The sequence below is a fragment of the Odocoileus virginianus genome, unplaced genomic scaffold (assembly GCF_023699985.2).
Source record: "Odocoileus virginianus isolate 20LAN1187 ecotype Illinois unplaced genomic scaffold, Ovbor_1.2 Unplaced_Contig_76, whole genome shotgun sequence".
NCBI classification, from domain to species: domain Eukaryota; kingdom Metazoa; phylum Chordata; class Mammalia; order Artiodactyla; family Cervidae; genus Odocoileus; species Odocoileus virginianus.
In genome coordinates, this window is record NW_027224393.1 from 22,991 (window position 1) to 46,022 (window position 23,032).

General features: G+C 41.1%; 2 protein-coding genes across 2 annotated transcripts; both read left to right on the top strand.

Annotated features, from left to right (window-relative positions):
* Positions 1-1,732: 1,732 nt before the first annotated feature.
* Positions 1,733-2,662, top strand: LOC110138504 (olfactory receptor 4X2-like). Its single transcript, XM_020895580.2, has one exon. The coding sequence runs from the start codon at positions 1,733-1,735 to the stop codon at positions 2,660-2,662; it is 930 nt and encodes a 309-aa protein (XP_020751239.2).
* A 19,389-nt stretch (positions 2,663-22,051) lies between these two features.
* Positions 22,052-23,032, top strand: LOC110138507 (olfactory receptor 4C3D-like). The gene is given in 3 exon segments (XM_020895582.2): positions 22,052-22,076; positions 22,079-22,881; positions 22,883-23,032. Coding segments are annotated over 3 exon segments (978 nt in total).

Sequence of the window (23,032 nt, forward strand, 5' to 3'; positions counted from 1 at the left end):
GTGCTCTTGTTTTTAATCAGGTCTAATAGACCTACAGACTTAGTTTCAGCATTCCCAAGCCTAACACTGCCAGGGAAGCAGATTCTCCATCTGGTGACTCCTGAGATATGTGAGCTTTGGTTGAGAGCTTGGCTTTAATGTTTTCAGATTGAATAATTGGAAAACCTTCATGATCTGGTAGATGTTCTCAGGGCTTTATTTGCCCTCTGTGGTCAGAACAGAAAAAAAATTGTGGTGAGACAGCAAAGCCACAGAAACCCTGTGGTAAGTTTTGTTTTTGGACAATGTGTTGATTACAATTCCACTTTGAAAGCAAAGGGGATATTGCAAGATGCACATGGCAATTTACATAATGCTCTCATAAGTGTCTCCTGTGAGGTAGGTTTCATCTCCGTGATACAGTTTGGATATTGAGTCTCTGAGATGTTAAATAACTTTCTAGATATCACTAAGACATCACCAGTGGAAACTAGGATGTAAACTCAGGAGTCAAGACTGCCAGCAGTGCTTTTTTCCACAAGTGCCTTGGTAAAATTCCCAAGCCAATCTGAGAGTTTAGTAGTGGTCTCTGCCTTCTGTTGGTCTCTGCAGTCAGAAACTCTATCTGTGATTTCTTCATGGTGGTGACTCATGGCAGTCCTTAATTATCTGAGCCTGTCCCCATTGCTCAAGGAAGGAAGCTTTGTGGCAAGAATGGATGTCATATGAAGCCTAGTCTCAGATGTTCTGGAGTCTTTAACTGTAGGAGGGACTGTATTAGAACACACTGATCTCTGTCACCTTGGACAGATTTAACAAGGATGAAGACAGTCTGCTAATCATCAGCCAGTGAACACAATCTTGGTGACAGTTTGAGGTATTTTAAGGTTGGACATCTAATAAGAATGTGTCATAGGATGAGGGGACAGTTTGAGTGGAGAGACGTGGTTTGTACTTTCATTGCCACTGAGGGACATATGATTGGGGGAAGTGAAGGCACTTACAAAGAGAAGAATTGTGAGTGGATTGAACTGGACCTTTTGAAAGGAACTAGGTCACCTAGGGAGCAGGTGTAAATGGATATAATTAGGAGAAGCAGAAATCAGAGGGGGTGCTGAGTGTCAAGGGAAATTTCTTCAGAAGGCTTTGAGGGGTATGTTGGAAAGTGAGAATCCTATTTTGCAAACCAAAAAGGAAACAGATCAAAAGGAAGTAAGATGAATGAAGTCTACAGGCAAAAGTCAAAAGCATCAGAGATAATAGAGAGACAGTTATCATGGAGACAGCAACAGTATGTTTGGTGCCCTACATCATCCAGTGAGGCAATCAGTGTCCTAATAGGTTTCTCCCAGTTCAACCTCTCGTCCTCTGGTCCAACCTCTACCCACAAAGTGATTTTACTTTCCAGTTGACTAACATTCCTGATGATTCCCCATTTTCTGTTGAGTGAAACCCCAATGTCCATAATAGTATTTTATGAACTAGTACTAGGTTCTATCTCCAGCTGTTTGACTGCCATTCTCCACTTTACTCCAGGCTCGGGTGAATTTTTAGTTTGCACTTCCTCTTCTGTTTTCTTGCAGTGCTCTTCTCTTCTACCTGACTGAGTCCTACTCATCTTTCAATATATAGCTCACAAGCTTCTCAGATATGTGAGGGATTGTTATGTTAATTTCCCACTTATGTAGGAGTCTTTTTTATTGTGTCATTCCAGATCACCCTACCCAAAATATTGCTTCCTGTTGGTGACTTCATGGCTAGCATACACAATGTGACAGAATTTATTTTCCTGGGACTTTCTCCCAATCAGCTGGTACAGAAAGTCTGCTTTGTGATATTTCTGCTCCTGTATGTTGCCATCGTGCTGGGGAATTTCCTCATTGTCCTCACTGTCATGAGCAGCAGAAGCCTTGGCTCCCCCATGTACTTCTTCCTCAGCTACCTGTCCTTTGTGGAGATCTGCTACGCCTCGACTACAACACCCAAGCTCATCTTAGGTCTGCTGGCTGAAAGGAAAGCCATATCTCTCTGGGGCTGCATGTCACAAGTTTTCTTTATCCACTTCTTTGCTGGCACTGAGATTTTCCTGCTCTCTGTGATGGCCTATGACCGCTACGTGGCTATATTCAAGCCCCTCAGCTACACCACCATCATGAACTGGCAGGTGTGTTCCTTCCTGGTGGGAATTGCATGGGTGGGGGGCTTCGTGCATTCCTTGGCCCAAATCCTTCTCGTCTTCCGCTTGCCCTTCTGTGGCCCCAATGTGATCGACCACTATTTCTGTGACGTGCTTCCTCTGCTCAAACTTGCCTGCTCTGACACCTTCCTCATTGGTCTTCTGATCGTTGCCAACGGGGGGACCCTGTCTGTGATCAGCTTCATGGTCCTCTTAGCCTCCTATGTGGCCATTTTGCTCCATGTGAGGACTCAAACCCCCGAGGGTCGGCGCAAGGCCCTGTCCACCTGTGGGTCCCACATCACTGTGGTCACCTTATTTTTTGCACCCTGCATCTTCATCTATCTGAGGCCTTCTACCACCTTGCCAGTGGACAAGATGGTAGCTGTGTTCTATACAGTGATCACCCCATTCCTCAACCCTGTCATCTATTCTCTGAGAAATGCTGAAGTGAAGAAGGCCATGAAGAGGCTGTGGGTCAGAGCAATGAAACCAGAAGAGAGGTAGAGGCTGAGCCTTGGTCTTGATCCTTGGGTTTAAGTGATGCTCTGTCCAAACTGAAGGGGCAGAATGAGATGAAGTACAGTTCTCAGGACTAGCTAATTTTAAAGTTCCTCTTCATCAACTTCACTATAATCACTTACCATATATTTTCTCTTCAGTTCAGTTCAATTCAGTTCAGTTGCTCAGCAATGTCTGACTCTTTGCGACCCCATGAATCGCAGCACGCCAGGCCTCCCTGTCCATCACCAGCTCCCGAAGGTTGCTCAAACTCATGCCCATCAAGTCAGTGATGCCATCCAGCCATCTCATCCTCTGTCGTCCCCTTCTCCTCCTGCCCCAATCCCTCCACAGCATCAGGGTCTTTTCCAATGAGTCAACTCTTTGCATGAGGTAGCCAAAGTATTGGAGTTTCAGCTTCAGCATCAGTCCTTCCAATGAACACCCAGGACTGATCTCCTTTAGGATGGACTGGTTGGATCTCCTTGCAGTCCAAGGGACTCTCAAGAGTCTTCTCCAACACCACAGTTCAAAAGCATCAATTTTTCGGTGCTCAGCTTTCTTCACAGTCCAACTCTCACATCTATACATGACCACTGGAAAAACCATAGCCTTGACCAGACGGACCTTTGTTGGCAAAGTAATGTCTATGCTTTTTAATATTTTCTCTTATTGTTACTTAATTGGCCACTTTTTTGTTAGATGCTTAAATTGTTTCTGAAGTTTTATAACATAAATAACAATGTTCTAATTTCCTGAACAGAAATCTCTAATGATACTGATTTTTAAACAGTTATTTGCTATAGAAACCTTACTCTGTTAAAAAATGTAATAACTTTTGATGCATGGTTCTAAATAAATTCTCACAATGTTTGTAACTCAACAGTCATTAAATTTTTTCTTGATGAGATATAGGATTTTATACAGTCTCAACTCATCTCCCCACAAGGTACTTATTAATTGCAAACAGATAAATATGACTTTATAATCAAGAATCATGGAAGACACTCTTTTTAGTAATTAGACACATTTATGATATTTAGGCTAAGAGGCACACCAGCATAATTACTTTAATATTCCTATCAAAAATATATAACCTCACTTTAACCATAAAATATCACTTAAGCCTCCACTGAAGAATAGTTTGCAAGGAAAGAAATCAAGATAGTAGGGTAGAAGAATGCTGACTGACCTCCCTTCATGAACATATGAAAACTACAACTACATATATAGTGACTGTCACTGCAGTCAACCTGGGTACTAGTAGAATTCTTCTACAACCAAAGCTGTGAAGAAAGATCCACATGGAGACTGCTAGTAAGAGAGGAGAAGCAGTCAGGTCAGGACCCATACTTCCAAGGGGGCACACAGGAGAGGAGGGAGTGTTACAGGGTCAGGAATCCTCCCTGGGGAGTGAGAATTTAGACCTACACCTGGGTACCCCAGCCCTTTGGTTCTGATACTGGTAAGACAAGCCTCTTAACTGGAAAACCAGTGAGTATTACTGGAGGACTGTGAGAGACTATGCTCTTGAAAACATCACACACACATATTTGCTTACTTCCAGTCACAGCACAAAGGCAGTGGATTAAAAGCTGCCTGTTGCTCCTGTTGACTTACCAGGATCAACCCAGTGCCCCCAGATCCACACTGGGCTCCGCTTCCAGCCCCTCTTGCTCTGCTGCTTCTCCCCACTAAGGCAGGGGCTGCCTTTGCCAATGCAGGGGTGCACACTTCGAGGGAACAAAGTCAGCTTGGACCCTGGTCCCACTTCTGACTGGGGTGGAAGCAGCCATTGCAGTACACGCTTTGGTGCACGTACTCGAGAGGGAGCAAGACTAGCTCCCGAGTGGAGATAGCCACCGCCAGAGCGTCTGTCATTGTGCACACTCTCTGAAGGGAGAGAGGGAAGTTGTAGGACAGAGACCTCCACTCCTGGGGTGTGCATCCCCTGTGCACACTTGGGGGGGGGAGTGGGGCAAGCCCAGTGGTGTGGCACCCACTGTTCAGACCCCAGCCCATCCTCTAGCTAAGGTACACATGTGTGTGCGTGCTGAGTCACTCCAGTTGTGTTCAACTCTTTGTGATCCCATGGACTGTAGCCCACTGGCTTCTCTGTCCATGGGATTCTCCAAGCAAGAATACTAGAGTGGGTTGCCATGCCCTTCTCCAGGGGATCTTCCTGATCCAGGGAATGAAACCATCCATGTGTCTTATCTGTTGTATTGGCAGGTGGGTACTTTACCACTAGCACCACCTGGGAAGTGCAACTGTAAGACCTCACACCCCAACCAGGTCCCAAACCAGGGTGGAGACTGTCATCAATCCTGGGAGGAACCCGATGCTCTCAGGGTTCCTGCTTCACCTCCTTGGTCCAAAGTCCACCTCCAACAAGGCGGTGACGGCCACTGCACATAGGGAAAGCTCTCCCCCAAGCCACAGGGCACACACAGACTGCACAGGGCTGGTTCCTCAAAAGGACATGCCTTCAGGACTGGCATAAGTGACAGCTTCACTTAATTTCATACAGAAAGTTAAACAAAATGAGAAGACAAAAGGATAGGTTTCAAGGTGAAAGAACAAGAAAATAACCCATAAAAAAATCTGAGTGAAACAGAGAAATAATTTACCTGATAAAGAGTTTGAATCAATTGTAACTGAACTTGGGAAAAGAATAGTTGAACACAGTGAGAATTTTAACAAAGATTCAGTTCAGTTCAGTAGCTCAGTTGGGTCTGACTCTTTGTGACCCCATGAATCGCAGCATGCCAGGCCTCCCTGTCTATCACCAACTCTCAGAGTTTACTCAAACTCATGCCCATCGAGTTGGTGATGCCATCCAGCCATCTCATCCTCTGTCGTCCCCTTCTCCTCCTGCCTCCAATCCCTCCCAGCATCAGGATCTTTTCCAATGAGTCAACTCTTTGCATGAGGTGGCCAAAGTATTGGAGCTTCAGCTTCAGCATCAGTCCTTCCAATGAACACCCAGGACTTATCTCCTTCAGGATGGACTGGTTGGATCTCCTTGCACTCAAAGGTACTCTCAAGAATCTTCTTCAACACCACAGTTCAAAGGCATCAATACTTCGGTGCTCAGCCTTCTTCACAGTTCAACTCTCACATCCACACATGACCACTGGAAAAACCATAGCCTTGACTAGACAGACCTTTGTAGGTAAAGTAATGTCTCTGCTTTTTAACATGCTATCTAGGTTGGTCATAACTTTCCTTCCAAGCAGTAAGTGTCTTTTAATTTCATGGCTGTAATCATCATATGCAGTGATTTTGGAGCCCCCCAAAATAAAGTCTGACACTGTTTCCACTGTTTCCCCATCTGTTTCCCATGAAGTGATGGGACCAGATGCCATGATTTTAGTTTTCTGAATGTTGAGCTTTAAGCCAATTTTTTCACTCTCCTCTTTCACTTTCATCAAGAGGCTTTTTAGTTCCTCTTCACTTTCTGCCATAAGGGTGGTGTCATCTGCATATCTGAGGTTATTGGTATTTCTCAGAAGTATAAAAAAGAACCAGTCAGAGCTGAAAAATATAATAAATGAAATGAAAACTACACTAAAGGGAATTAACAGAAGATTAGATGATTCAGAAGAATGCATAAGCTATCTGGTAGATAAAATAATGGAAAACAATCAGAACAGCAAAAAGAAAGACAAATTTAGAAAAATGAGAATAATTTTTTGAACTCTGACAACATCAAGCATACCAACATTTGCATTTTAGGAGTCCCAGAAGGATAAAAGAGAGAGAAAAATGTATTCAATACTTTGAATTCCCACAGCACTTGGCTAAAATCTTTTCAAGCCTTTGCTACCTAAACTTCAGTGTTTATTTTTCTTACCCCTCCAGCCCTGACTCTGCCCCTAGACTTTAACTCTTGGGTATACAGCATGAATCTTACTCATTTTTATCCCTTGCTCTTAATGATATATTATAAAACTTCATAAATATATGGTCTATTAAGTTTCCAGAAGTCAGTAGTGCTTCAGATTGTAAGTGAACAGTGGTTGTTATATCTGTATTTTCACCTCAACTATAATTAATAAACCAATGCTATGCTGCTTGAGACAAATCAATAATCACTGCTTAATTTTTTCTGAGAATAACATACATTGGCTGGAGAATCCAAAGGACAGAGGATCCTGGAAGTTTACAGTCCATAGGGTCACAGAGTCAGACATGACTGAAGTCACCTAGCACATACACACGTTACACATGTACAGGAAAAGAGCATGTATTAAGTATACATTTTACTGTTATCCAAGATATTTCATATATTTTATTTCCATTTCATCCTAAAACGCTCTGGTGATATAGGTATGAGTCTCCTGCTTTATGGATAAAGAGGCTGAGGCTTTGGGAGATCAGTGCCTTGGTTCAGGTCATAGAGTTACAACATCCAAAGGCTGAATTCAAACCCAGCACTGTCTGATTTCTAAGTTCTTGCTCTCTCTGTGTATCCCTGTGCTTCTCTTTAAAGATCACAGAACACAAACACATCTAAGTCTCTGAATTCCAAAACTGAGGTTTCATAATCTCTGTTATTGTCAGGTGTTTTTCTATGGAATCACTTCAACGTAAATGAAAAGTGTTTCTTAAAAATACAGCCTGAACTCCCTTATGGTGTTCACATGTATTCCTGGGCCCACAGAAAACCAGGGCCTGAGATGCCAGATCTGGAAATGGTGAGCTGAAACACCAGGGAAACATGGTACTCCTCTCAGCTCAGCCTCTAGTTCTCATGAAAGTAAAAGCTGATCACTGAGTTGCAAGAGTTAGTTAATATATAGGATCAAAACACCTTATGTTGCCCAAGAAGAATTTTTCAAATGCTGAAAAAGGCTGCATTCTTGAGACTGACACACATTTCAGAAAATGGCAAATACAAGTCAAAGACTGATATGAGTTGAGTATCCCCTAATCAATTTCCTAAAATTAGATCTGAAGGGCGAGAAGGCAATAGCAACCCACTCCAGTACTCTTGCCTGGAAAATCCCATGGATGGAGGAGCCTGGTAGGCTGCAGTCCATGGGGTCGCACAGAGTCAGACACGACTGAAGCAACTTAGCAGCAGCAGCAGACCTGAAGATCACTGCCCCAGGTGGGACAACGCTCACTCTGCAGTTCAGGAAACTGCAGGTCAAGGACTCTTCCAAAGCCCCGGTTGTTTTTTGTGAACCAGCTCTTTGTGAACCATGAGCCAGAACCCAGAGTTCTGCAAGCACCTCAGGGATTGGTGGAGAAGCAGAACAGGAGAGGACAAGATGCAGTCAAACAGGTACTTGTGGGACTGCAATTAAAGTAACTGATTATCTACCTTACTTCTTTTTGAAAAATAAGCTTTACATGTAAGATTTATGCTGATAAAAGATAGTCAAATCCTTTAAGAAACTTTAAAAAACACTCTAAAATATTATGTCTACATGTCTTTCTTGATTTGTTCATAGCCAGGTTCTACAGCTTGGTTATGGAGTGGCAGGCTTTAGGAAATGACCTCCATTCTGAGCAGGGGGAGCAGAGCCAAGATTTCTTTTTTAAAACTAGATCTTTTTTTAAGGATTTTTAAAGCACTTTATTTTATACTGGAGTATAACTGACTTAACACTGTTGTGATAGTTTCAGGTGGGCACCAAAGGGAGGCAGCCATACATATACACGTTTCCATTCTCCCCCAAACTCCCCTCCTATCCAGGCTTCCCATAACATTGAGCATCTCTGTGCTCTATAGTAAGTCCTTGCTCCTTCTAAAGTCCAAGTCCAGAGAATCAGGGTAAGGACTTCCTCAATGAGAGTGAAGGCATGCCTCAGAAAATGTAGCATGCCAAATCAGGGTGAACTCTCCTGAACATGCAGTTTTGACTCAGACTGCTCTGAAATTGCCTCATCTCTTAGGATCATGTTACTATTGAGTCTTTCTATTATGACTGCAGACCTTGTCATGGGACTTGTAGCGTTCAGTCAACTTCATAATCCTTTATCATTATTATTTTTTTCACCTTGTGAACTGTATAGAACTAGACCAACTTGCCCATTAGGTATCCTTTTTTTATGATTCTTTGTAGCTGAAATTTAATTAAAAAATGTTTTGAAATAAATAGAAGTAAAATAGAACCTGGGAAATAAATCCTATGGCAGTGGCCTTATAAATTAATCTCCTACTTGACTCTAACATGTAACTGTTGAAATCTAATAATACTTTATATTTATTAAGCACCTACTGAATGACAAGAATTGGGCTAAATATTTGCACATTGTTTTACTTGGCCACCCTACATGACATGTGTTATTTTCTGCATCTGAAATATGAAGAAACTGAGTTTCTGAAGGGTCAAATAACTTGCCCAATGTTGTTTTAGCTAAAGAATGTAAGAACTGAAAATCAGTTTCACAAAATATGTCTCCAGTACCAAGGTTTTCTTAAGATAATGCTGCCTCCCAGAGAAGTTTTCATTTGATGGCCTAAATACCAACCCAACTATGCAATTTTAAGCATCTTACATCAAAACATCAGAATGTCTTTGTTGAGACTTTTTTTTTTTTGGAGTATTACAAAAGACCAGACAGAAACAAGAAACATGCTTTACACCAATCATCAAACTAAGTAAAAAGAAAATATCATAATTTATTTTTTTAATGTGTGTGTGTGTGTGAAATGATGCTTAGGTTATTTATCTGCTATTACAGCCTTTTTGGAGGTTATACCCAATGATTATATTATTTTTGGTTCTATCATTCTCTTTCAATGAAAGGAACTGACTTGCAATTTCCAGGGTTATTTTTCCTGTTCTGTGGTTAAATGTAATCATCTGGTCAAACAACTTTAAGAATTTTAGCAAGGTGTAGAAGAATATTTTTTCTGCAAAATAAATATGCATATTTTCTGCTGGGAATTTCTTGGAGATGAAGGTACTTAATAAGCCTGGGTAGAATGTCCCAGGAGAGGAAAATTCTTTCCCCATTCCTGGCTCTGGCATTATTACTACTTACTGTTCTTTCAGCTCTACCTGAATTGTGCTCAGCTAAGTATAACCCCTTTGTACCAATCTCAGTGAGTACATGCCAAAGGCATTTCAATTCTTCCTACCAGTCTTCAGTCAACCCTTTATCAGGATCTCATATCTCTGGGAGATGTGGAAACTGGAGCTTATCTAAATCCTTATAACATATAAGGGAGGATCCTCTTTACTGTTCTGCCATTAATAAAAAATGGCTGTGTTGGGTCTTTGCTGCTATGTGCAGGCTTTCTCCAGTTGGGATGTGCAGGCTTCTCATTGCTGTGGCTTCTCGTTGCAGACCACAGGCTCTAGGTGGCATGGGCTTCAGTAGTTGTGGTGAATGGGCTTAGCTCTGTGGCATGTGGGATCTTCCTGGACCAGGGATTGAACCCATGTCCCTGCATTGGCAGGTGGATTCTTAACCACTGTACTATCGAGGAAGTCCTGTTCTGCTGTTAACAAATATCATTTGACTTTTTTTTTTTTTTGGTTATTTAAAAAAAAATTGTTGATAAAAGAAAGGCTCAAGCGAAGTATTGTGGAATTTTACTTACTTTGTTTCCACTGTCTACCATACTGCCTTTGACAATGAACCAGTGATAACCACCAGCATCCTCCCGTTGTTGCTGATGGGCTCATGGAAGAACTACCGAATCTTTCCAGGTTTATTGATGGTTGTATCCGAAGAGAAGTTTTGAAGTCCAGCTTTCTAATGTCAATCTCTCTCTTTCTTTAAAAAAAAAATCTTATTTTAAACTAATATGGACCTACTCTATAGAAAAGGGAATGCTACACAATACTTTGTAATAACCTATATGGGAAAAGAATCTAAAAAAAAAAGAATGGATATATGTCTATGTATAACTGATTCACTTTTGTGGTACCTGAAACTAATGCAACATTGTAAATCACCTATATTCCAATGAGAATTAAAAAAAAATCTCCATTTCAAAGATGAGTGACTGAGGCACAGAGAGGTTAGGTCATTGGCCCAAGATCATAGAACCATAAACAGTGGATCCCGGGTCTCGAGTGTGGAATCTACTATATTGACAACAATTTATACTTGACAAATATTCATGGCATACAAAGCAGCTAATATGAAAGTTAAAACTTTTTTTGTGTGTGTTACAATGATTTGGGCTCTGGTTTTAATTAGATTATCAAGATCTATTGAGTGTCAAAAGTTTCTTGAATATACTAATAAATAAACTTTGATGGGAAAAGGGGAGGAATCAGTTCAATTCATATCAGTTGCTCGGTTGTGTCTGACTCTTTGTGATCCCATGGACTACAGCATGCCAGGCTTCCCTGTCCATCACCACTCCCGGAGCTTGCTCAAACTCATGTCCATTGAGTCAGTGATGCCATCCAACCATCTCATCCTCTGTTGTCCCCTTCTCCTGTCTTCAACCTTTCCCAGCATCATTGTCTTTTCCAAGGAGTCAGTTCTTCACATCAGGTGACCAAAGTTTCAGCATCATTCCTTCCAATGAATAGTCAGGACTGATTTCCTCTAGGATTGACAGGTTTGATCTCCCTGCAGTCCAAGGGACTCTCAAGAGTCTTTTCCAACACCACAGTTCAAAAGCATCAATTCTTTGGCACTCAGCTTTCTTTATAGTTCAACTCTCACATCCATATATGACTACTGCAGAAACCATAGCTTTGACTATACTGTTTTTTTTTTTAAAGTAATATCTCTTCTTAATATGCTGTCTAGGTTGGTCATATCATTTCTTCCAGGGAGCAAGCATCTTTTACTTTCATGGCTGCAGTCACCATCTACAGTGATTTTGGAGCCCAAGAAAATAAAATCTGTCACTGTTTCCATTGTCTTCCCCATCTATTTGCCATAAAGTGATGGGACTAGATGCCATGATCCTAGTTTTCTGAAGGGAGGGATAGAGGGCAGCAAATGAGGAATTGTGGCCTGAATAATGGAGTATGTTTACCAAATTACTTCATCTTTTTCTTCTGGGCACACAAGCTGACTTTCCTGGCCCTCTTACATCCACATGGGGTCATGTTACTAACAGGTGGAAATGTACCCATTTAGGCTTGGTCCTTAAAATGTCCCCAGGTGATCCTCAGTTTATCTTTGATGACTGGCTAGCTGGGTGCAGATGATCCAGAAGATGGTCCTGAAGCCCCAGCAGACCAGAGGCATCACAGATTGCTATGGGTCTCTTTCTGGGAGTCACACCTTGGTGGAGAGCTGTCCCTTAAATCTGCAAATCTGCATTGGACTTAGTGTGAATGAGAAATAAACTTTTACTGGAATTAGGTCATTGAGTTTTGGGCTGTTTTGTACTATAACAGCATTTCTAGCCCATGACAATTAATACAGATGATAGAGTTACTAATGAATTCATTTGATAAAGTAAAGAATGGAAGAGCTAGATGATGGGGCACCTAGGAAGGACTGGATGAATGGACCATTTCGAGGAGCGCTATTCACGGGACCAGGAGCTGTCCTAGATAGAAGTCTTGCTGTGCTGCCCCTCAGTGTGGCACTGATCAGCATCTCTCTAACCCTCTGTACACCTCCCCACAATGCCTCCAGCTATTTGGTGCCCAGAGTGTAAACGCTGTCCAACTACTGCATTAGTGGTGGAGGAGCAACCTTAGTTGGAGGAGTTTCTGAAACGTGGAACCTTAGACCTCTGAGCTGAATTAGTGGTTGCTAAGGCAGCAGTGTATTACAGTGTATTACAGCAGTATATTACAGAATAAATGAATGCTGATAATGACATCTGCCCTGCCTTCTATTAACATACAACATTCTGATCAGCAAACGTGTTAATGGATGAGCAATTCCTTTGCAAAATTCAATGCACAAATAAGAGAAAGCACAAATTTTACTATTAACAGTGTCTAACTCCAGGGTATCCCTGGGCTATGTTGTTGCAATCCTGAAAAATCTTCCTGATCCCAAATTATATCCCCCAAATGAGTCATTATGCCTACTACATTGACCATGCGATGGGGGCAGAAGCCATGTGTATTTTTTTTTTTTCTATCTGACACTCCTTAACCTGAAACCCCATTGTGTACAATGTCCAGCTCAAATGTGTCAGTTCCTCTTGGATGGAAGGATGAGCAGATGGGATGAAGGTCAGAGTGGTGTGGTGACTTTGACAAGGCTGTAGATTTTCCGAGATGGATCCTAGCTCTCGATTTCCACCATTTCCTCACACTTTCATTATCTTTTCTGAGCTACGCGTCTCTTTCATTAAAATGAGAAGTTAGATTTATAAACTTTCAAATGTCCCTACCAGATTATATATCCCACTATTTCAAGAAAAAATAATGGATTGCTTGTAGTTTCATTTTTACAGTTCCATAATGTACCCTCTGGGTAAAAAATGACCAACAGAAGGAGGAAAGAGACAAATGTGTGAAGTAGGTGGCACAGTGTGATAGCATGCTGAGGTTTAGAGCCAAGCTTAAAGGCCATTGTTTGAGAGTGGAGATGCTGAAAAAGTCACAGAAGGAAGAGGGCCTCTAGGTGGTCTATGGCCACTAGGGGAAGTGAAGGGAACATTTTAGAAGATTTTCAGTTTCACACTATAAAAATTGAGCTGTAAGTCTTTCAACATACTAAAGACGATGGCAAAATTCATATTTGGAGTGAGTACTACTGCTTTCATAAGAAAAAGATTTCAATTATCATTTGACTTTTATAAAGTCAAGGTCCCTGAATCTCTAAAGAGAAGTTGAAGCAGAAAAGATTTAAGCTGCACTGTTTAGTTTATTCATACCTAATAAAACATATTAGTAACAGAATAAAGTATTAAATAGCAAAATAAAAGGGTGATTATTTTGAGTGAAGAAGTTGTAAGGATGCTAACTGATTTTTTTCTCTCTCAGAAGATCTGGAAGTAGACATGTGGGGCTCTGGGTAGAGGGAAGAGAAGATCAGCAGATGCGATGGGGCCTGAAGAAGCAGCCACAAGAGATGGGGGTGACCTGATCTAGAGACTCCCTAGGACGGATGTGGTGTGGTTGGTGGCCGCTGAGAGCACTGGTGCCTGATATTAACGCTCAGGATTTCCTTTATTTTGTTCTATTTATTTTTAATTGGAGGATGATTGCATTACAAAGTTCTGTTGGTTTCTGCCATACAACAACGTGAATCAGCCATAAGTATATATCCCTCCTTCTTGAACCTCCCCTCCCCTGCCCCTGTTTCAACCCCTCTAGGTCATCGGGATTTCCTTTATATTACTAAACTTTATGCTATCTTTGGGTCACATAATTCAATCAAGTATCCATATGCTAAAGTTGCTGTAGTGGCACAGAAGTGGTTAGATGCACATGGTTGTTGTTATTAATGTTTAGTTGCTCAGTTGTGTCCAACTCTTTGCGACCACATGGACTGTAGCCCACCAGGCTCCTTTGTCCCTGGGATTTCCCAGGCAAAATACTGGAGTGGGTTGCCATTTCCTTCTCCAGGGGATCTTCCTGACCCAGGGATCAAACCTGCATCTCCTGCACTGGCAGGCAGATTCTTTACCACTGAGCCACCAGGGAAGCCTGTGCACATGGTTAGGGAATAGCAACATTGAAGATAGTAACGATGATGGTGTTAATAATAGTAGCAGTGATAGCAAATAATTACATAGCAATTACTACGTGCCAGGCATTGTTCTAAGCATTTTATATAAACTCCCATTTTATCTTCATAAAGGCCTTATGAGGTAGGTGTATTTTTTTCCAGCTTCATCAAGGTATCATTGACATGTAGCATATGTAAGTTTAAGGTGTACAATGTGATGACTTGTTGAAATTTATGGGCCCTAATCAACAACTTGGATGCCAGAGACTGGAGTTTAGTTATAGAGGAGGGCATTGCAGAACTTGAAATAAAGAAGTCCCACGACTAGGAGAGCTGGATGGGTGGAGGAACTGTGGAGCGTAGAGAAATGGGTGGGAGACTTGTAGGGGTGTCAGCCAGCGGCCGCAGGGTGGCAGTGGCCAGGTTCCCAGGTGAGAGCTGAGTATCATCTGTGCAGGGAGAAGCTGAGAGTGCTTAGTGCTGAGGGAACTAAGTTTAGCACTTGTGAGGAATTTAGTTTTCCCACTCTTTGCCTCCAGGTTGGGATGGGACTCATCCTCATGCTCATGCAATTCTTGGGCAAATGTCTGTCACAGCACTGAATACCATGCTCTCTGTGAGAAGGGGAATCAAGCTGCTTTTCTCTGCTGCTTCCCAATTAGCCCAATACCTAAAATAATACCTGTTGAATGAAGAATGAATGAGTAAGTCAATAGAAAATCTAAGGTTCTTCCCATGTCTCAGCTCTATTTTAATTTGATTTGATGAATTCTAGGAAGTGTTAGTATTCATCCACTAAGATGTGGAACACTGTCAGTATGAAAGCTGATCCAAAAGGGACTGGGGTTGCTACAATCACTGTCAGGGGTTTTAGAATACACTAAACTCATCCTTTGCTGGCTTAAGACTGTATTTTGTTTTTCCATTTTGAATAAAAATATTCATTGGCTCAGTCATGTCCATTAGAATGTCAGAGTTTTCTTTTTTAAGGAATTAAGGTTTTTTTAAATAATTTTTTTTTTATTTTTGGCTGTGTTGGGTCTTTGTTGCTGCACAGGCTAATCCCTAGCTGCTGTGAGCAGGCCTCCCATTGCGGGAGCCTCTCCTGTATTGGAGCACAGGTTCCAGGGCGCAGGCTCAGTAGCTGCAGCTCCTGGGCTCCAGAGAACAGGCCCAATAGTTGGGGTGCATGGGCATAACACTCTGCAGCATGTGGGATCTTCCTGGGTTGGGGATCAAACCCAACCCAATCTGCCTGCATTGACAGACAGATTCTCCACCACTGAGCCACCAGGGAAGTCCTGAATTTTAAATTTTGATCTTTTAAAATTCTGTTCTTTTTGACTCTATGTCTCAGTCTTTTTTATAACAAAGCATCAAAAAGCTGATACTTCTCTCTCCTGGTTTTCAGAAGAGGACAGGCTGGTCTTTGGACCTGGTTGAATTTCTCAATGTAATACATTTTAAAGTTCTGGGCCCCAGCTATGAATCTTCTGGTTTAATGATGTTTTAGCCTGTAAATCTTTTTACCCAGAGTGAGCATATGCTCATTTTGGCAGAATCTATTGCTATTTCCAGTTGATCACAACTGACCATTTAATACTTCAGGATCATGCTGTTTCAAACCCCTGATGTGTATTCAAATAGATAGCTTCAATTAAAATCCAGACTGGGCTACTTACTGGTCATGAGAAGTAAGCTTGAGCATGCCAATTGTCTTTGACATGGATTCTTCATTATAAAGATGGCACATGTATCTTAAGGATTATTGTGAAGATTGACTGACATGATGTGTGTAAAGAGTTTACTGCAGAGTGAGTGATAGTTGCTCAGTCATGTGTGATTCTTTGCAACAGCATGGACTGTAGCCTGCCAGGCTCCTCTGTTCATGTATCTCTCCAGGCAAGATTACTGGAGTGGGTTGCCATTTCCTTCTAACCTGTGCCAATTAAACATCAATACATCTTAGTCTCTGTAAACAAACAAAAAAGCCAAAAATGATCTCTATTCCTTGATTCTTTCTCTGACTCCTCCTTACCAGAAGCTCTAGTCTGTAGAAAATGCCTCTCTTCTCTCTATCCTTTTACTAAGACTTCTCCCTCTTAGGTGTAAATATGAACTTTTTTTTTTTTTTTTTTTAACAACAGCAGACTGTTCTTTGATACTAAACTTAGGCTAGGTGAGCGAGGCTTTCTATTTAGGCAAAATTTTCTTGAAACCTCAATCACAGGTTATAGTTTTCCTGAGTTGATGGGTTCCCTATAATGTGTCTCTTCATGACCTGCAGTATAACCAGAAGACTACAACAAGTGTCTGGAGTGCTGGTCCCAGTCTGTTAGTTTCTCCCTGTGCCTTGGATTGATATGTCTGCAAGGAAAGTGGAACTTGGAAGATAAATTCTCTCATTGCTGAATTGTAGCTAGATCAACTTCTTCCTGGCTACCAAGAGAATGTATTTTTGGGTTTAGTAATTGTGGGTAGGCCTTTCAAGCCTACTGTGAATCTTGGGAGCTGTGAATGAACTCCTGCTTTACATGGCTTACAAGTAATTTGAATATAACATTTCCCTTATAATTTGCTATAGCTCATCTTTCAAGGTTCATGTAGAATATTTCAAGTCCTTCTTCCAGATTTGTAATTGCTGAAGTAACTAACTTTAGAGTTGCACAGTCCAAAATCAGTGGATTGGTATTCAGGGTCTTGAAGGAGTGAACTGCACTAGAGAGATCCTTGAGGTTCATTTCTGTGATAATAAGTAGGGGGGAAAAATGAAAGCAGATTTTTATCGCTTTAGATACAAGGAAGAGGAAATCAAGGCATAAAGAGGTTAAAAATCTGCTCAAAGTCATACCATTAATAGGTACCAACACTGGGATTCAAACCCAGGTCTCAAATTGTGCTGAGATTATAAAAATGAAAACAATGGCTCACAAACACAAGGGAAAATTTCAGTTTATTAACAGGCTCAGTTAGTTATTGCCTGAGAAATCCCATGAACTGAGGAGCCTAAAGGGCCACAGCCCATGGGGTGGCAAAGAGTCAGACAGGACTGAGTGACTAAACACCAAACACCACCACAGTTAGTTATAGCTGATAACACTTTATTTTTTTTTTAATTGTGGTAAAAGTTACATAATATAAAACATACTATTTTAACCATATTTAACTGTACAGTTCAGTGGCACCAAGAACATTTGCATTGTTGTGCAGCTCTCACCATCGTTCATTTCCTGAAATTTTCCCCTTCCTAAACTGAAACTCTGTCTCTGTTAAACACCAATTTCCCTTTCCTCCTCGTCCTTCTGCCCCCCAACCCCTGGCATCTGCCAATGTACTTTCTGACTCTATACACTTGACTGTTTTAGGTATCTCTTATGTGTGTCTGTTAGTCACTCAGTTGTGTTCAACTCTTTGCACCCCATGGACTGTAGCCTGCCAGACTCCTTCCTCTGTCCATGGGATTTCCCAGGCAAGAATACTGGAGTGGGTTTCTATTCCCTTCCCCAGGGGATCTTCCCAACCCAGAGATCAAACTTGGGTCTCCCACATTGCAGGCAGATTCTTTACCATCTGAGTCACTAAGGAAGCATGGGTATCTCATATATGTGGAATCAAACAGTATTTGTCTGCACTCAATGTATATTGGAATGCATTTTTAAGGTTAACTTAATATATGTCCTACAAACTAATTGTACCTCCCCCCCCCCCGTGCTATACTGTAGGTTCTCATTAGTTTTATATTTTACATATAGTAGTATATATATGTCAATTCTAATCTCCCAATTTATGCCATCCCGTCTTTACCCCCTTCATGTTCATATGTTTGTTCTCTATGTCTTGACAACACTTTTCTTTACCTTAAGTTTCTGTCACTTTACAAGTGAGAATATTATGGCTCAGGAAGGTGAAGTCAATTTCCGTAAGTCTCACAGTTACCTCTTGGCTGACTTAGGATGAGAACTCAGTCCTCCTGACTTGGTCAGACACTGTTAACATCAAATGGTGCTGATTAGGAAAGAAAGAATTATGAAACTTGGGCAGTTTTCTAACCTAATAGAATGATGCAATGAAAAGTGTGTGAATTTGACAAAGATACAGCTGTGATCAAATTCTGTTTTACCACTTGCTAGCCTTGGGATATTAAGTATGAGAAGATATTTCACTGATATTTAAGTTCATCATCTATGAAGCAGAAAATAAAATTTGCTTTTCAGTTTGATTTTAATGATGAAATGATATTGTACATAACAAAATGATTGAATTATATGTTCATATAGGCCAATTATATGGACATAAAATTTCTCAACCAATTCCAAAACTAGCTTGGCAGGATATTTTAAGAGTTTTCACCTAAGAGGATAAGATTGGGAAATTCAATCATCTAATAAGCTACTTCTCAGTTCACTCTTGATTGCTCTTTATAGCTTTAACAATTTCCAAAGAGAGAATACATTGGATAAAAAAACACAGGAAGTTGTTTCCCATCAGCAGTGGTCTAGCAAAAAGAAATAAAGAAAGATAAAATTTAGCAAAAATAAATAAATAAATAAATTGTGATATTCATTACTGGCCTGGGTGAAAGAAAGGAATAATCTAATAGATTTTGGTGATAACTGTGTAAATTGGGAGTAGTACCCTTTTGGTTAGATATATCAAAAGTCTTTATAATATCTATAGTTCTCTATTGTATATTTGGTGCTTCCCTAATAGCTCAGACAGTAAAGAATCCTCCTGCAGTGTAGAAAATGCAGGTTCTATCCCTGGGCTGGGAAGATCCTCTGGAGAAGGAAATGGCAACACACTCCAGTATTCTTGCCAGGAGAATTCCAGGCAAGAATTCCATGGACAGAGGAGCCTGGAACAGTCCATGGGGTTGCAAAGAGTTGAACATGACTGAGTGACTAACACATTCATGCTTTCACATTATATATTCATTTGAGAAATTATCCTAGGGACCCAGAAAGAAATTAATGCATGTTGAGATTTTCATGGTATTAGAAATAATGACTATTATTTGATGCATCCACTTAAAAGAATAATATGCTATTGTTAAAAACAATGTTTAAAGAGTTTGCAATGATATGAGAAATGTCTAAATTATAATATTAATTAAGATTATATGTTAAATATATGATATAATTTCCAAAGTATAAGTGAGAAGTGAACAAAAACCCATATATGGAAGAAAGAGTGAAAGTAAAATGCACTAGAAAATTGAGAATTTTCCTTTTTGATGTCAGTACTAAGGGTTATATTTAATCTACTTTAAATGTTTTCAAAACTTTGTCTAATCATCCTGATTTATTTTTGTAATTACACACCCCCCTCACCTTTTCCTTAGAGGATTTGCTGATACACAACCTTAGCACAAACCAGAGTGAGCAGCTTTGTCTTTCTTCTGTTCCTCTGTCCTTCCATGGGCTTTGTATTCTGGGTTTTGGAGGACCCTTTATAGTGTAGGAGGGGGTATAGGCTGAGGGTAAGAACGTATGGGGTCTGTGTTCAGTATCCCACAACCTAGCTTCTGTGACTTGGACTGCTTACTTCATATGTCTAGGTCAAAACAAAAGATGTGTGCGTCAAATTGTCACAAACACTCTTGATAGGATTTTAAGCAGAAAAAATAGGAAGTGATGATTTAAGAAGTCCACTGTAGCCCATAAATAGATGAAATACCTCATCCAAGTTTTGAACCTGGGTCACTCAGGATTGTGGGAGATTTCCAAGTCAAAGAAGAGATTATGAAATCATAGATAGTTTCTCACTGCATTTTTTGTTCTCTCAGCAGAAACTTCTGAAAATCCTATTTTGGCACTTAACATGCATATCATCAAAGCGGGGGGAAGAAAGACCAGATGATGCAGAAATATGGACAGATGACCTGTTAAGAATTATATTGGTTCTGTCACCCTGCCATTTTAGAATATAATAAAAATCCTAATAGGAAGCTATCAACCTTCTTAGATCCAGGTATTGTAAGTTTCCTATAATTTTTGGTTTTAGATTTTGTCATTTAACAGATATTTATTGAACACTGCTCCAGGTGTGGCAGTGAGGATACTAGCACAAAAAAATTTCGAGCTACTTAATGTAGGGTGGGAGGCTGGAGGAAGACCGATAGAACATAGCATGCGAAAGTACAGGATGGAGATGATATAGGTGTACAGTGGAAGTTCTTATAATCTAGACTAAGGTGAGGGAAGAGATCATTTTCCTTGTGGAAAATTTAAAGGATGTTTAAGAGTCAATCAGTAGAATTGGGAATGGGTACATAGGATGGGGCAGTAGGTGGGGTGATGGAATAACATGAGGACCTGCAATGAGGTGTGAATGAGCATGACTTGGTCAGAAATTTAGGGTAGTCCACAGTAGTGAACAGGGAGGGGGGCTGAAGAATAACATGAATGGGTTTGCAGGGTCCAGGGACTAAATGCTTAGATGGCATCTTGAATATAAAGAAGAGTCTTTCTTTGAAGACTTTTAAACTGGGTAATGACATGACTGAATGATTAAGTTTAATAAATATCATTGTGATTGAAGTGTGGACCACTGTGCAGGTGTCTGGGTGAGGAAGATGATGGAGACACAAGCTATGATGTTATTGTAGCAGCCATCAACTTATTTTGCTAATTAGTCTAAATCTAGTGTTCTTGCCTGGAGAATCCTGTGGATGGAGGAGCCTGGTGGGTTCCTATCTATGGGGTCACACAGAGTCAGACACCACTGAAGTGACTTAGCATGCATGCATGCATTGGAGAAGGAAATGGCAAACCCACTCCAGTATTCTTGCCTGGAGAATCCCAGGGACAGAGGAGCCTGGTGGGCTGCTGTCTATGGGGTCGCACAGAGTCAGACACGACTGAAGCGACTTAGCAGCAGCTGCCGCTGAGAACTATGGTTGGGTATGGTGAAAATGAAGTGAAAGTGTTAATCATGCAGTTGTGTTTGACCCTTTGCAAACCCATGGACTGTAGCCCGCCAGGCTCCTCTGTCCATGGATTCTCCAGGCAAGAATACTGGAGTGGGTAGCCATTCCCTTCTCCAGGGAATCTTCCCAACCCAGGGATCGAACCTGGGTCTCCCACATTGCAGGCAGATTCTTCACTACCTGAACCACCAGGGAAGCCTGCAGTGTGGTAGGTACTCAAAAATGTTTATGGAATAAATAAATGAATGAATAAATGAATCCGTGAATGGATGAAGGTTAAGGAATAAGATTTGAAAAGTTGCAGTGATTTATTTTGGTATTATAAGATGGACTAGTAAAGGGAAAAGTCAAGGATGATTTCCATGCTTATAGTAGATGATGGAAGAAATATAGAAGATAGCCAGGTGCATTGAACAGTGCAATTGGGAGTTGGAAGTGTGGCTGTGAAAAATATTTAGGAAATTTTTTTTCCCATAACTGGGTATCTCTAATGAACTTATATATGTGTGTGCACGTGTGTGTGTGTGTGTGTATACACACACACACATATATATAGTATATATATATATATATAAAATTTTTATTACAAAAAGCTCCATGAAGATTTCAATCTAAAAAGAATGAGAATTTATTCTTAATGGTTACAAAACAAGAGATGTAATATTTTGGGGAGTTGTTTATTTTGTCTGTAATTTAACTTTGTACTTTGGCAAAATTACTAATTTAAAGCACAAAAATAATCTGTATGTCTTTGCTTTAGGATTCGAGATTTGGTTTAATTGTATTGCACATTGAATTCCCCTAATATTTTTTTTTGAAATGTCTTATAAGAGGTAGTAACAATTTTTTCTTGGTAAACCTCTTTTCATCCAAGTTCTTGTGGCAGCTCACGATTCATGGATAGTCCAAGAAATGTCACGGAGTTTTCATGCTGGGACTCTCACAAAACCCCAAGGTGCAGAGGGTTTTGTTTGTGTTCTTTTTGATTGTCTACCTGGTCTCTGTTGGGGGCAACCTGCTTATCATGATCACCATTGTCTTCAGCCCCACCTTGGGCTCGCCTATGTACATTTTCCTCTCATGTTTGTCCTTTATTGATACTTGCTATTCCTCATGTATGAATTCCAAACTCATTGCTGACTCATTGTATGAAGGGAGAGCCATCACTTTTAAGGGCTTCCTGGCTCAATTCTTCGTTGCCCATTTACTGGGAGGAACTGAAATCATCCTGCTCATGGTGATGGCCTATGACCACTACGTGGCCATCTGCAAACCCCTCCACTACACGGCCGTCATGACCAGGCATCTCTGTGCCCTGCTGGTGCGGCTGGCTTGGCTGGAGGGCTTCCTGCATTCCCTGGTTCAGCTCCTGCTGGTCCTGCAGCTGCCCTTCTGCGGGCCTAACGTGATCAATCACTTTGTCTGTGACTTGTACCCCTTGCTGGAACTTGCCTGCACCGACACCTCTGTCATCGGCCTGCTGGTGGTGGCCAACAGCGGTGTGATCTGCCTGCTGAACTTCCTCCTGCTGGCCGCCTCCTACCTCGTCACCCTGCGCTCCTTGAGGTCCCACAGTGCAGAGGGGAGGCGCAGAGCCCTCTCCACCTGCGGGGCCCACTTCACGGTTGTTGCCTTGTTCTTCGTGCCCTGTATATTTATTTACATGCGGCCATCATCCACTTTGTCCATTGACAAAATGGTGGCCGTGTTTTACTGTATTTTGACACCCCATGTTCAACCCCCTGATTTATACCCTGAGAAATGCAGAGGTGAAAAATGCCCTGAAAAATCTCTGGAAAAAAATGAGCAATTGTGGATGGAGGATACAGGAACCTAGGGAAAGAAATGATCAGTCACTCTCAGAGAAGAATTCTTAG